This window comes from Ruditapes philippinarum, unplaced genomic scaffold (genome assembly GCF_026571515.1).
Source record: "Ruditapes philippinarum isolate M1 unplaced genomic scaffold, ASM2657151v2 ctg1741_1_1_1_1, whole genome shotgun sequence".
NCBI lineage: Eukaryota > Metazoa > Mollusca > Bivalvia > Venerida > Veneridae > Ruditapes > Ruditapes philippinarum.
The window spans coordinates 72,604-86,110 of record NW_026860551.1 but is presented as its reverse complement, the minus strand read 5'-3'; the positions used below and the strand labels follow the sequence as shown (position 1 = coordinate 86,110).

Genomic DNA, 13,507 nt, shown 5'->3' with positions numbered 1-13,507 from the left:
TTCGGAGACCTTTGGATTTGTTCCACGTTTTTAATGTGCGTTTAGCAGACGTGTTAAATGATGAGAATTGTTTACAACTTGATTGAAAATGCAGCTGTCATTCACACATCGGTTTTTTGACAACAAAATTTAAACCCTCAGTACAAATGTATATGGTACGGCACGTAAGGTGAGACTGCTATGCATGATAATATTCTGTTTAAACTTGTTAAATGAAAACAATGTAAAAAAAAATGTCATCTGTGTTAAAAGGCGCTTATTGAAATTCAGTGCTATCAAAATATCTATTATGTATGTCTAATACAAAATGTATAGTCTAGTATTTTCATTTTGAATGTTTTGTATTAAATCTGATTATCTATCTGTTGAGAATGTAGGACTAAGTAAAGACAAAACTGCACACATCTTTTTGGAGTTGACAAATCACTTTACTCCATACATAAAAAAATTTCTGAGAGGACAACATGCAACTGCGCCTTCAATTTTGTAGAATAAAAGACACCTACCTTCGATATTTTGAGAACTCCCAGAAATGTCATAAAAATTACGCCATTAGCTAAAATTAATAACTTTGTTTGATGTTTAAACGAAGAATAATTATGAAGTAAAATAATTTGTTAATATCTGTCTTAAAATTAGCTAAAGAGACTTCAGCGAACATGTTTTCAGGTTTTATAGTACTGCTAGACTGTCGCAATGTCAAAATAAAAGCGACATATAAAGTTATGGAAGCCAGAACTATCTTAAAACTTGTATTAACAGAAATTAAGTCCTTTAAAAATTTGTTTAGTTTGTTAAAACATTTCTACTGTAGTATGTTGCCTTATAAAGAAGTGTCACCATATATTTGTTAATATGGTCAGGGAAGTTGGATAAAAGAAATTGTTTATGTTTTTTTTTACTTTTTTAGTTTTAAAGGTGTCATTTGGTTTTTTCATGAAAGTTTCTTTCACCTCAAAAAATTTAATTTATAAAATAAAAAAAGGCTTTTGGAAAAACCTTGAAATTACAATGATTAAAAAATTAAAAATTGGAGGAAACCCAATTTTGAAAAAAACTAAAAATTTAAACTGATTGATATAGAAATCTATATACTTTAAATTGTTCTTTTGTTGATTTCATTTTAAACATGTAGTCTATAACCGGGCAAGCCAAAGCCTGGACCTGCTTTGCGGGCAGGCCTTTGACTTCCCTGTATAAATCAATAACTTTTCTTTTGTAGATGTTTGCTGCTAAAAAGTTTTAGAGTGAAGGATTTATCAGTTTTGAAACGTTCATTAAACAGTAGTGAGACAGCAACTGCCCTCCGACCTTTCTACTTTGCTGTTCATCCAGATCTGTTTGGAAGACATCCAAAAGAAAGAGTAAGATTTAGAAATTTGCATTGGGAATGGATGATTGAAATTATATACTGATAGACATTTATGAAACAAATTGTATGAAAATGACCAATATACAGTCACTGTGGCTAGGAAATTTTTTTTAAATAATGTGTTGTTTTTCTCTTCAAAAACTCAGGTGGAAACAAGCAAAAATGGGTACTTGCTGATTATGTTCAGGTCTTTTTAACCTTACCCTATCAAATTATATGTCAGTTACTAATGACAGTTATGGAGTGGTATATTTTTGCAAACAAAGAACCTTTTTCCATTCCATAACATAAATTCACATAATGAAAACACCTGCTGCTTTGAAAGTGGTTACAGTTATTTCCTGTATCATAAGAAAAGTCAATCTTGAAGCATATTTTGTTTGTGTTTCTAATTACATATATCAGTAAATAACTTTTTATTCAAACAAAATTTATCAAAAGAGATATTATGTATCATATTTTATCAGTCAAGGGGCATCTGTGGCCATGGGGTTAAGGTTGTTGATTCGAGCCTTGCAAGGGTCTTCTGATTCTTTCATGTGAATCGATTCTTTCATGTGAGAAGCTATCCAGCTAGCTTATAGAATGTTGGTGGTTCTACTTAGGTGCCCGCTTGTGCCTGAAATAATGCTCAGAGAGGCACCTGAGGTCTTCTTCAACCAGTAAAGCTGGAAAGTCACTGTGTGATCTAAATTGCATTGGTGACACCTAAAAACCAATGTTAATAACGAAATTATCAGTCAATGCATGTATCTTTCCTAGTTTGGATACTTTACAACTCTGATATGCCTCAAATGTTTCATAAAGTTTTTCCTAAAGTACAATGTAAGCAGATTATGGCCTGACAATTGTTATGCCAAATAGTGGGAGTTTCATGCAAGAATGAGTTAGTCATTGTTATAATACAACTATTAAAATAATAATGAAAATGACAAGGGTGGTTGTTTATTATTTTATTTTGTGTTGAAATATGACCTTACTTGAATGAGTATTGTTTTGTAATTTCAGTCTGTAAATGAGCATTCATTGAAGATACTTCATGAGTATGTAGCAGAGTTGAAGACCCAACAGTCATACTCTACCAAACCAATTGATGTGATCTTTTATATACGTGATCCAAATAACAAGAAAAGTTAGTAAGAGAGAATAGTTTTTTGATATTTTCTAGACATTTTAAGCTTGTTTGTTTGTTTTTAGGAAATAGTCTAATTATTATGATAGCTGCATCATTGTCATTGTTATAATGATCATTGTGCAAGAACTTTAATGTAGCTCATTATTCAAACATTTTAATGGGTATGAACACAAAATTTTGACTTCAAAACACAAAAAAAATCCATTTGCCCGAAGGTGATTCTTTTCTTTTAACCATAGAAATCAAAGTAATGCTATTGTGGTTTGTCCAGTTTTCTAAGAAAACTGCAATAGTTGGACACTAAAGTGATATAACCAGGAAACAATATTGATGTAAGAACTTGCACCAGATAGGTTTATTTTTAGAGGAATGCTCCTGATGCAAGAAAAATGTAAATAAGCCTCAAATTTGCTGCTTTGTTAATCTATTTGTCTGCGCACTAGCAAATCCATTACATAACAAACCACATGATAGGTCGCCATGATGATATAAATCTATTTCTATTTTCCATTTCTGAAAGGTTTCAAGGATATAAAAATCTCTTTACAATCACCTGACATCCGGAAGACTGTGTCTACAATATTACAGGCATGCGGTCTACCTCTAGACTATATTAACACAGTACCAGTCCAGCAGAAATCATCTTTTCAGCAGAGAACCAAACAAGGAGTGAAATGGTATACTTTCTATGATGGTGACTTAGGAAGCAGATCTGAGGCAAAATATAAGGCCCCAGCGGAAAGAACTTTGAGGTAACTTTGAATTAACAATTCTTAGCATACTTTGAAGTGATTTATGTTTTGGCCTCTTAAAGTAACTAACAACTGGCCTGTCACAGCTTTAAGCTTCTTTAGAGAACAGTGGTGCTACTGAGATTCCAGCTAGTGCCATTAAAGATGCATAATGATGCACTATATTAATTCCTCTCTATGAGTAATGCTGGCAAATAATTTCATGACAATAATTAGGTTAGAACATAATGAAATCAGAAAACAGAAGTAATTACTTTCAGAGAATAATAGACACACCTGGATCACTTTTGTTTCAAACAACCTGCCCAGTTTGATGTTCAAGTCATTCATGTTCTTAGCTTCAATCTTACCAGATTGTTCACTTCAATATGTACGTGTACTTTCAGACTATTTGACCTTGGATGACCTTGACTGTCGCCCAATACCTAGCTCTGCATTATGAAAGTAATGAGTTTGTCTGGCAATAGAAAAATAGTCTTCAGCTTAATGGATACTAGTACATGATTTTTATGCCCCCGGGCACATAGTGATTGAACCGTCCGTTCGTCCGTCCGTCTGTCCGTACGAGGTTAACCTAGAACGGCAAGTTGGAATTTTCTTAAGTTCTACCTGTACCAATGGCTTCTAAGTTTACACACTTACTAATCAATACAAAGTACACGATCTGGGCAAGTTTCATAACTCTGGCTTTCATATTTACCAAGTTATTGCCCTTTTCAGCACTTAGAAAATGAATAATGGTTAACCTAAAACGGCAAGTTGGAAATATCTTAAGTTCTATCTATACTAATGGCTTTATAATTTCCACACTTACTTATCAATACAAAGCACATGATATTGATAAGTTATATAACTGTGTCATCCATATTTCCTTATTTTTTTTCTTTTTTCACTTTGAAAATAGGGCCTTGTCTGGTTAACCTATTTCGACAAGTTGGATTTATCTTAAATTTCTCCTAATTGCTTAATTTCTTTACTGATATCTTTTATATTTAGTAGGTGGATACCTTTGATGGTCCTTTTTTTTTTTTTTAGAGTAAGCGGTCTCTAGGGTCAAGGTCACTGGTTTAAAAAATAAATATAAACCTTTTTGCTCATACAGCCTTTATTTTTTAGTTGATGTCTTAGTTTAATACAAACACCTCCTTCTTTGGGTGTAGTATGGGGTCATTTGGGTCAAGGTCAATGTTACCAATGTCAAGGTCACCAATGTTAAAAATAGATTTTTACATTTTTACAGGTGTATTGACCTTTTTCTATAGACAGATGTTATTTATAATTGATAGAAACATAAACTTTGATGGAGTTAGTGGTCAGTTGGGTCAAGGTCACCAGTGCTAAAAATAGATTTTTACACATTTGCTCATACAGCCTTTATTAAGTGACAGATATATTTTATATTTGGTAGGAAAATAACTTGCATGGTATTCATCCTTTTGATTGGGGTAGGGATCAGTGGGTCAAGGTCACTTGTGCTAAAAATAGAGTATTACGCTTTTGCCCATACAGCTTTTATTTATTGACAGTTGTATTTCATATTTGGTAGGAAGATAAATTGCATGGTATTCTTCCTTTGGATGGAGTAAGGGGTCAGTTGGGTCAAGGTCACCAGTGCTAAAAATAGATTTTTACACTTTTGCCCATACAGCCTTTATTTATTGACAGATGTATTTCATATTTGGTAGGAAGATAACTTACATGGTATTCTTCTTTTGGATAGAGTGTACATGGTATTCTTCTTTTGGATAGAGTGAGGGGTCAGTTTGGTCAAGGTCACCAGTGCTCAAAATAGATTTTTACACTTTTGCCCATACAGCCTTTATTTAATGACAGATGTATTTCGTATTTGGTAGGAAGATAACTTGCATGAAGTTGAATATTTTTCAACTTCACAAGTCAGAGCAATGACTTGGCAACTTATATTTTTCACAATTACAAAATGCCATGACTTTGTCAAGCTATAAAACTTGTGTTTACAATTTTTTGGTGATTTTTCTGTCCATAACTGAGTGAATGGGTAAACATTTATGAAGTATTGCTACTGACAAGAATCTGAGCCAGGGGCATTTGTGTTTAACAAACACGTTCTTGTTCAATTTTGTAATAACATCTATTCAAGATATTCTTGATTTTACTGTATGAGCATGTTAGTAAATTTTACATGATATACATGCGTGTTAATTCTGAGCAAAAAAAAAAATGTCTTTAAGGAAATGGTTAGAGGAGAATTATGATAGAGTTAAGAGATACCAGGAGGCGAGTCTCGAGACACAGATTGAGATAGACAGTTTATGTGAGAAGATTGTAAGAAGGGTAGGGGTGGAGTCGGTCCGCTGGGAGAATATATGGGGTAACAGGCATTATATAGCATGTCTCAGAACATTCAACCAGCTGTCCGAGGGTCAGCCTGAGAGAATGAGGAATACATTACAAGGTTTGATTTATTTGATTGCATTTAATATTTAGGATACCGTAAAATTCTTATTAAACACCTCGGGGGGCCTAACATTTTCCAGGGGGGGGGGGGCGTTTTTAAAACACAGTTTTTCCTAAATCCAAAAATCATTGTAAATACCTGGAGTTAAACAAGTTTTTGTAATAATACTTAAGTGTTAAAATTTATATGACTACATTTTTGTGTTCACTTTAAAATAAAATGGATTCTGAAGGATTTGAATAAAGTTATGGATTTACTCTTCAGCACATGAGAGTAGATTTTTTCCTTTTAAAAAATCTGTAGGTGGAGGGGGGCTTTATCAGGGGAGGGATGTTTCATAGGAATTTTACAGAATGTATTTATGTAACGCATTGTAAATGAAAACAATTGCAAAAAAATATATTATTGAATAAGGGGGGTAACACATGATTTGAGGGGGGTGTAACTCATGTTTAGGAGGTATTGTAAGGTAAATTTATCATAACTGCAATAATAAATAGGTTTGTGAAATTTTAATATGAGAGAAAATGTAAATTACTTTTGAAACAAAAATTTGAATTTTGTTTGGTTTTATTCTTCAGCTCAATTGAGAAATTGATATTCATATAGATTTTATTATTTTATTTTATTTGAAACATTTCATTTATATTGAGTTTCTTGCAAATGATAATGACTTAACAGTTTATTTACCTTGCAATGTGATGGATGCCTCTGTGGCCAAGTGCTTAAGGTTGTTGACTTCAAACCCCTAACCACTGTGGTGGGTTTGAATTCCACATTGAACTTTTGAAATGTTAGGAAGCTATCAAGCTGGCTTACGGAATGTCTGTGGTTCTACTCAAGTGCCTAAAATAATGTGTGGCATCTGAGGTCTTCCTCCACCAGTAACTATATTGTGTTGGTGCAAATTAAAACAAACAAAACAAAACAAAAAGACAACAGTATTATAATTGATTTATTTTCTTGATTGTTTTATCAGATAGAACCCTTGTGTTTGGTAATGAGACAGGAGTTAACTTACATGGAGAAATTGTACTGGGAAGTGAAGATGTTGTCACTGAATGGATCAATGTAATTATTCTCTTTGTACTTAACCCTGAACATGCTGAATATTTTAAATGCACTTGTCCCACTTCCATTTTTGGGACTGTCCATTATCAATTTTAGGGATATCAATTTGAATATTTAAAATTTGTCAGCCAACAGTATAGAGCCTGGTCAGACTGCACGGATGTGCAGTCTGGCCTGGCTCTATACTGGTGGCAAAGACTTAATGCTTTCGGGTCCAGCACTTAAAGGGTGAATTGATTAAACATAATACAAACTATGAGCTTAACATTGTTAGACTCATATATTTTAAGTTACATTTGTAGTGTTGCGTGCTTTGGTTCTACTGGTTATTATTATTATTGTTCTCAAGCAAACTAAAAATAATAAAATGATTACAATGGTAGAAAGTTATTTCATATGATGTTATATAATTTTCAAATTTAATATTTTGTGCTTAGGCTTTTTAGCTCGACTTTTCTATGAAAAGGGGAGCTATCCTACTCGCCCCGGGTCGGCGTCGGCGTTGGCGTCGGCGTTGGCGTCACACCTTGGTTAAGTTTTTCGTACCACCCCACTTTATTTCAGAAGTATTACAAGTATGGCTTTGAAACTTACCATACTTGTTCACCATCATAACCTCCATCTACAGACAAGAGTACATAACTCTGTCAAGGTTTTTGACAGAATTATGGCCCTTTTTTGACTTAGAAAGTGTATTGAGCTTGGTTAAGTTTTTTGTACCACCTCACTTTATTTCAAAACCATTGGAGGTATTGCTTTGAAACTGACCATACTTGTTTACCATCACGACCTTCATCAACAGACAAGAGGACATAACTCTGTCAAGGTTTTTGACAGAATTATGCCCCTTTTTGACTTAGAAAATACATTGAATATGGGTAAAATCCACTTATTGCCTTAACCCTTTGAGATATTGCTTTGAAACTTTTAATGCTATTTCACATCATTACCCCCATCTGTACGCAAGAGAAGGTAACTCTGTCAAGGATTTGTTTTAAAAATTAAGGCCTTTATCGACTTAGAATCTTGGTTAAGTTTTTAGTACCAGTCCACTTTTTGACTGAACTGTTTGAGATATTAATTTGAAAGTTGGAATACTTGTTTACAATCATGATTCCCAAACATGTCCAGGAGAAGGTAATTCTGTCAAAGATTTTATTTGAATTATGGCCCTTAACTGTCAATGTTTTGTATTATAGGCAAGCACTAAAAAACTTAAAAAATCTAAAAAAATTCATTCCTATCCACTTGTTCACTTTACCATAAATTATGTCATATAAACATTGCTGTAATATTCAAGGGTATCAAACAACTAGTTCACTTTAAAAATACAGAGATTCTTGTATTGCCTTTTACTGCAAAAACTTTTTTTATTGGCAAGCAATAAAAAAGTCGAGCGCGCTGTCTTACGGACAGCTCTTGTTTCATAACATTATATATTTTGTGGCTTTTTTCTGTTGTCAAGATACCTAATCCCAATAAGCAATAAATAGCATGTTTTATGATTAATTGTAACACAGTTAAAACAAAAAGCTTTAATCAGCATGTCTGCTCAGTGTTTGAGACTCTAGGAGTATGATATTCCAGTGATGTGCACATAGTTAGAAGTGAAGTTATTATGCAAACCTCGAGAAAAAAATGAAGCTAAATGTTAATGTTACAGTATAAAAGTGTCTATGAAAAAAAAAAGAGAAATCTTGTAATCTGTAAACAATTTGTTTGCATGTAACCTAGATATCAGTATCCTATACATGTACTTTTTTTCAATTCAAACTTTAGCTGCTAAAGTCAGTGCATGCCTATGATCCTATGATAGAAAGGCTGCCATTGATGGAGAAAGAACTTTCGGGACTTCTTAACAATATGCAGATAATGAGGCGACAGAAACGAGAATTTGTTATGGCCCAGAATTACGAGGTCTTATTAAACAAAATGTTGAATTCTCTCCGTCGCTGTCAACAACTGGTTGTGAGGGGACTAGGAGACCAAGATCTGTCCCATCTTAATCTTGTTGTAGAATGGTAGGTAGGATATACTCTTCATGGTTGCATTTAAAGAAACTCCACTATGGTCCAAAAACTTAAAAACATAAATTTTGAATTTCTTTTAATGATCAGCTGAGGGACTTTAAACTAAACAGAATGGTGTGCAATAAATAATTAAGAGATACAGTGATTAATCTAGATGTGCGTCTTGCGTAAAATACGCATAAAAATCGAAAAAGACGCACAGTTTCAAAATATGTGCGTTCAATTTGACGCATGCAAATCAGGTAGTTTATAATCCAAAATATCACGACTAGTGATTTCTATGTACCGTTTGATTACTTTAATTTCATTAGTTGAATAATTTTTCAATTTCTTCAGTTGAATAATTTAATTTCCGATGATAACAGGTGCAAGACCGATAATCCCCCATTTGCTTGAAACGTAAAATCCAAAGCAATTGTTGCTTGTGATCGGTGACTGCCCATTATCGGCATTAGCCAATCAGAGCGTCCATTTTGCGTGAGAGCGAATCGCCTACAATGGTGAAATATGCAGAGATCTGCCTGTGCCATTGCCGCTAAAAAATGAGAAAGGCACAGGAAAATGTCAGCAAAGGGCCAAAGGCGCATCTAAAATCTGTGCCAGACTTATATTGTATGTTATCTAGTCTTCCAGACAAAACTGGTACCAACAGCAACAGGTTACCCATTCCCCTGTAATTACGCATATTCTTGTGTTTATCCATTTCCCTATAGTATTTTTCCAAGTTATCTACTTACCTTATCCCTTTCCCACACAGATACGCATTCCTTCTACCGCATTTCTACTACCGTAAATTTAATCCAATAAAGCAAACAAAAAATCATTAATCTACTTAATATTTTAAATAATTATCGGTAACTGAAAAAAAGTTTTGCTATTTTAAAAAATGCTGTTAGTTACAGGTGTGTAAGGTCACTCAAGTTCATGCGGAGTGTAAAAAAAAGAAGATGTCTATTACGTCATCAGAATATTTGACAGGGTGATTAACCAATCAGGGAAACATTGTGCATGACTTTTTTTCATGATCAAAAGGTCTGTCTGTGTATGCTTTCTACACAGAGGCATACAAGGAGCAATAAAAGTCGTCAGTTACATGTATACAGTGTGACAGGGACATTGTGTGCAAATTACGAACAATTTGAATGGATAATGCACAGTATTAGACATAAGTAGTAAGAAAATATAAATTATGCAAATTAGATTTTTGAGCAGCCAATAAAAATTGTTTTGCCTGCTATTAATATTAATACCAAAAATAACTTTTTTATACACTTTAATTACTTAATCGCTTGTTATAATAACATGCAAATCATGTCAAGGATCTGCTATTAAAAAAAAAAATTCTGCTAAGACGCATTTATTTTGCTACATGACTCTTTGATTTTGCTACAGGACTCATTGTTTTCAAACATGTGCGTCATCCGACGCATTGTAAGGAATTTCTAGATTAATCACTGGTGATATATTCGGAAATAATTGAAAATCATGTTTGTGTGCTATTCTTTGCACGATTTAAGTGAAAAGCATCACAAAATTTTTCAGTTTTGGGTCATTTGTCACATTTAAAACAATTATTCTGGAAAAACTGAGTGAGCAAATGATCTGAAATTTTGCACAAAAGTTATTGGTCTAGACCTACATCAACACTGGAGCTTTAATCTCGAAAATTATTTCCAGTCCCATCATGAGTCACTTTAAATATTTAAGTTATTTATATCATTATGATATATTTGTATGATAGTATTGATACAGAATCAAGGAAGTCTCAGTTAAATATTACCTGCTTGTATATGAACAAACTATTACTATAAACAGGCACATACTAGTATCATCATGTTTTTAAATGTCTCTTATAAATCTATCAAGATTGGTCCAACATGTATTTTAGTATGATTGAATATTGTGATGTATTGTATATATGACAAGCTTGGAATGAGACAATAAACTAAACTAAACTACTAGACTACAAGCATACAAATACTTAATAATTTGGACAGATATTTTATCAAAATTAATCAAATTTATATGAAAATAAGGTTTGTAGTTTAAATTCTGCAGTAAACAGTTTTTACAACAACTTGCATAACCTTTAAGTCAATTACATTATATGTGTATACATGTATTGACATTTTGGGATGTTTTTACATTTTGATATTGAAAAAATATTCTGCTTCTATATAGAACATATAATAATGACACTACTATGTGTATTATCATGAATTCTCATAATAACATGATTATATAAATATACATCATAATTATTACAGTGAGTCTGGACCTCTAGCCTTGTCAAACTGTGGACAGTTTTTGATACCAGCTTCTATACCAGGAACTATCATGCTCCAGTTTATTGTTGAAAACATTGATAGGGCAGCTACTTTCATCATTGATGCAAAATTGTAAGTAAATATCGTTCAGACCTCATTGGTCAAGTGATAAAAGTACCTGGTATCTGTCTAAGAGCATCTTGTCCCTCACCACTGTTGGTTCAAATCCTACCACAAACTTTGGAGTCTTCCGTGTGAAGATGTTATTTATCTAACAAGGTTACAAAATGTACAGTAATGTACAGAAATAAAACACAATGTTTAAAAAAAACTGGGTTATTTTACGCACTCAGAAGATGATTTACGTGAAATTGTATTTTTTCAGTCAGACATGGAACTAAATGATTTTTTTTTAAAAAACTTGTATAATTTAGTTACAGTCGAAACTGTACTAACGGTCACCTCTTATCGGCGGTCACCTGACCTTAACGGCCATTTTGTGACGCTCCCGACCAAAACCACTCTATTTTATACATCTGTTCAACGGTCACCTGCTGTCCGCGGTCAACGGTCACGTAAAATGCTTCCTGAATCTTAAAGTCGGTCATCTTAAGCGGTCAGCCAGGTGAAACGGCCAGGCAATCTTCTGCGGTCAGCCAGGTGAAACGGCCAGGCAATCTTCTGTCATTTATTTTCAAAGATGACACGTGTCACGGATTAACAAAAGCTACTTGTCAGGTGCTAGATATTAACACAAACCACAACATTTCAAGAAGTTTGCATAATTGCTCATCCGTGTCGTAATTACAAACGTTTGGAACGTCTCAATGCACTTGCAATTCGTTCTTTTGAGTTACTGTACGCTAGTTTTATATTTTTCAATTTACCTTTTTAAGAAAAAAAGAAAGAAGAAAAAATGCATTGTCGATGGCAGAAAGAAATTTCAGTATATCCCGATTCAGATAAATTTTGTGCGTACATGGTACTTACCAAAGAAATGAAAATGAATTACATCGCCGATTGTCTAAATTCCTCAGTATTAAATTCATAAAAACATTTGCTCCATGTGTGAAAATTAAATTGCATGAATATAATGAGGTCACTGTTAAATCACACCCATTAAGTTTACACACTAGATGACCTCTAAGAGGTAACTAGCGGTCTCTTCAAAGGAATCTTTGATGTTTACAAACCTGTAGCCCTGCTGTTTCAATCCGAAACATCAAAGGAAGTGCCGACACTTAGATGACGTGCACACAATATTCTATTGATCAAAAGTTAGAAAAAGAAACTGTCATACTTTTTTTGTGGAAAAAAAAATATTACGCATTTTAAATTATTGTGCAAGAAGATATTTTTATGGGATAAATAGTTTCAATTATTGACATAATAAATCGTGAGTGCATTTGTTTATCTGTGTTACATTCATGTAAAGCTTTATATGTTGGAAGGATTGTGTACATGTTAAACCATTAAAAGCATACGTTTGCAAATGGTTAAAAACTGATGATGATGATGATGAATCAGACTGGTTTATTTATACTTAAATCAGATTTATTTTACAAAGAAATGAATAATTAATTTGGATAAAAACTGGATCCTCCATTCAGCGGCCACCTGTCTTAAGCAGCCAAAATGACTGCATCCCTTGGCTGGCTGCTTAAGACAGTTTCGACTGTATATATTTTACATGTATTATTTTTAAGCATATATTTAATATTATTTCAGACATACATTTTACATGGTATTAGATAGTATACATTAAACTTGATTTATTTCATTTTACATACATTTTACATGGATCTAGATACTTTACAATTCAGTTTAAAAGTTTATTGCATAAAGTATATAAATACAATGCCTATAGCACACTACAATTTAACATTTATTTCATGATATGGAGCATAGAGATTACATGACATGTTTTCAGAAGAAACAATGATATGTGTAATTTACATAAAACTGGAATTATTTCAGGCATACATTTTACATGGATCAAGTCCTCAATCAGTGCAATGATGTTTTAAATGTATCCTGTATACAACGAGATGATGCCATAACCCCACAACAGATGACTACATGTTGTCAACGGTTACTAGATAATCGACATATAATAAACAATCTCTTACAAGGGTCGAGACTGAAGGTTTCCACGTATTATACAGTGATGAAAGACGGTGAAATAACCATCCCCTGGAATTGGATATAAGAATGAATAAACTTGAATGTTAAAGGGACTCCACTGAGGTTTTTAGCTCACCTGAGCTTGCTCAGGGTGAGCTTTTAGGATCGGTGAATGTCCGTCGTCCGTCGTCCGTCTGGCCGTCCACAATTGCTTGTGAACACTCTAGCGGTCGCATTTTTGCCTCAATCATCATCAAACTTGGTCAGGATGCTTATCTAGTTGAAAGCTCGGATGAGTTCGAACATGGGTCATCTCGGA

General features: G+C 33.4%; 1 protein-coding gene across 1 annotated transcript; it reads left to right on the top strand.

The window, feature by feature from the left end:
* The first annotated feature begins 9 nt into the window (after window positions 1-9).
* Window positions 10-13,311, top strand: LOC132760571 (T-cell activation inhibitor, mitochondrial-like). The gene is made up of 9 exons (XM_060752572.1): window positions 10-169; window positions 1,223-1,364; window positions 2,381-2,504; window positions 3,028-3,259; window positions 5,470-5,693; window positions 6,676-6,767; window positions 8,547-8,788; window positions 11,065-11,196; window positions 13,042-13,311. Exons 1-9 carry the CDS (start codon window positions 147-149, stop codon window positions 13,271-13,273), a joined length of 1,443 nt encoding a protein of 480 aa, XP_060608555.1. The 5' UTR covers window positions 10-146; the 3' UTR covers window positions 13,274-13,311.
* Window positions 13,312-13,507: the final 196 nt, after the last annotated feature.